We start from the raw sequence: 1518 nt of genomic DNA, 5'->3' as shown, positions 1-1518 counted from the left end.
CGGCGGCGGGGGCAGGGGCAGGGGCTGGACCAACCTCCCTCGCAAGAGGCGCCTGCGCATTGCAAGGGGCGCCAGATTTGGCGGGAGGGGGAGTGTCCAAAAAAGCCCTTTGTTTGATGGCATCTCTGTTTACAGAGTTGACTCTGCACCTCGCAACCTGTTCCCTCCTCCTCCCGCTCCCGGCTGCTCCGGCCCCGCGGCACGGCACTTTTTCCCCTCTTTTTTTTTTTTTTTTTTGGGGGGGGGGGGGAGCAGCGAGGACAGCCGAGCCCTGCAGCAGCACCGCTCTCCTCCTCTTCCTCCCCCGTGGGCCAGTCCCAGGATGGCCCGGAGACCCAGGTACAGGTAAACTCCGCGTGCGCGCGTGTGCCTGGCGTGGGCAGGCTCCGAGGGGCCGGCTGCCAGGAGCCCCGGTGCCCCCGAGGTCGGCCGGCGGAGCTGGCGGCTCTCTGCGCCTCTGGCCCCTTCCAAGAGAGGCAGCGAGGCGGGCTCGCGTCCCGCGCGGGGAACTGCTGCTGCTGCTGCTGCCTCCAGCTGCTCCGCGCTTCCCGCGGGCACTTGTTGCTCGGCCGCGCGGACGGAGGGAAGGGCCGGCTGGGGCTGCGCTGTTGCCCGCTCATTCATTCCCGACGGCGGGGGCGGGTGACAGCCGGGGCCGGGCGGAGAGAGAGCCCTTTACTGGGGCTGGCATTATTGCACCGCCAGCGCGCACACACACCCACCCACCCCGCTGGCTCGGGGGTCGCGCTGCCCCGCGTCTGTGCAGCGCTGCACGCGTCGCTCTGCACATGTGGAGCCCGGGCGGGCCGGGCCAGCTCCGGCTGCGGCAGGAGGCGGGGGAGGGAGTGTGTGTATATGTGTGTGCATGTATATGTGCTTGTTTGGGGGTGTGTATAAGTGTGTCTCTGCATGTATATGTATAAGTGCCTGTGCCTGCATGTATATGCTCGTGTATATGTGTGTCTCTGCATGAATATGTGTGTGCCTGCATGCATATGCTTGTGTATGTGTGTGTGTCTACACATGTGTGTGTGTATAAGTGCTTGTGTGTGTATAAGTGTGTCACTGCATGTATATGCGGGTAAATGTGTGTGTATGTATAAGTGTGTGTGCCTACATGTATATGCTTGTGTATATGTGTGTGTCTCTGCACGTATGTGTGTGTGCCTGCATGTATATGCTTGTGTATATGTGTGTAAATGCATGTGTATATGTCCCTGCACGTGTGTGAATGTATGTGCTTGTATAAGTGTGTCTCTGCATGTGTATATGCACATGTATAAGTTTGCATGTGTGTGTATAAGTGTGTCACTGCATGTATATGCGTGTGAATGTGTGTATGTATATCTTGGGTAAATGTGCGTGTGTCTGCATGTATATGCATGTATGCGTGTGTTTATATGCGGGGGGGTGTATAAGTGTATGTCTGCATGTGTGTGTGCAGGGGTGGCTGGGCAGGAGCTGTCAGCAGCTCGCTCGCGCTCCCCCCCCCGCCCCGGGCCGGGGAAGGGAGCTGGG

At 59.6% G+C, this 1518-nt stretch overlaps 1 protein-coding gene across 9 annotated transcripts in view; it reads left to right on the top strand.

Annotated features, from left to right (window-relative positions):
• The first annotated feature begins 69 nt into the window (after positions 1 to 69).
• Positions 70 to 1518, top strand: part of MYB (MYB proto-oncogene, transcription factor) — a 27939-nt gene continuing 26490 nt past the window's right edge. For 6 of the 9 annotated variants that reach the window (XM_019550234.1, XM_019550233.1, XM_019550225.1 and 3 more), the window contains exon 1: positions 242 to 345. In XM_019550234.1, the coding sequence (XP_019405779.1) occupies positions 323 to 345 (23 nt within the window). In that variant the 5' untranslated portion in view covers positions 242 to 322. Of the gene's footprint in view, positions 346 to 1518 lie in introns of all 9 variants that reach the window. The other 3 variants (XM_019550228.1, XM_019550232.1, XM_019550224.1) reach the window with 3 other exon arrangements.

This window comes from Crocodylus porosus, unplaced genomic scaffold (assembly GCF_001723895.1).
Source record: "Crocodylus porosus isolate Cpor-Errol unplaced genomic scaffold, CroPor_comp1, whole genome shotgun sequence".
Taxonomy (NCBI): domain Eukaryota; kingdom Metazoa; phylum Chordata; order Crocodylia; family Crocodylidae; genus Crocodylus; species Crocodylus porosus.
This window is presented reverse-complemented; position numbering and strand designations above follow the sequence as displayed.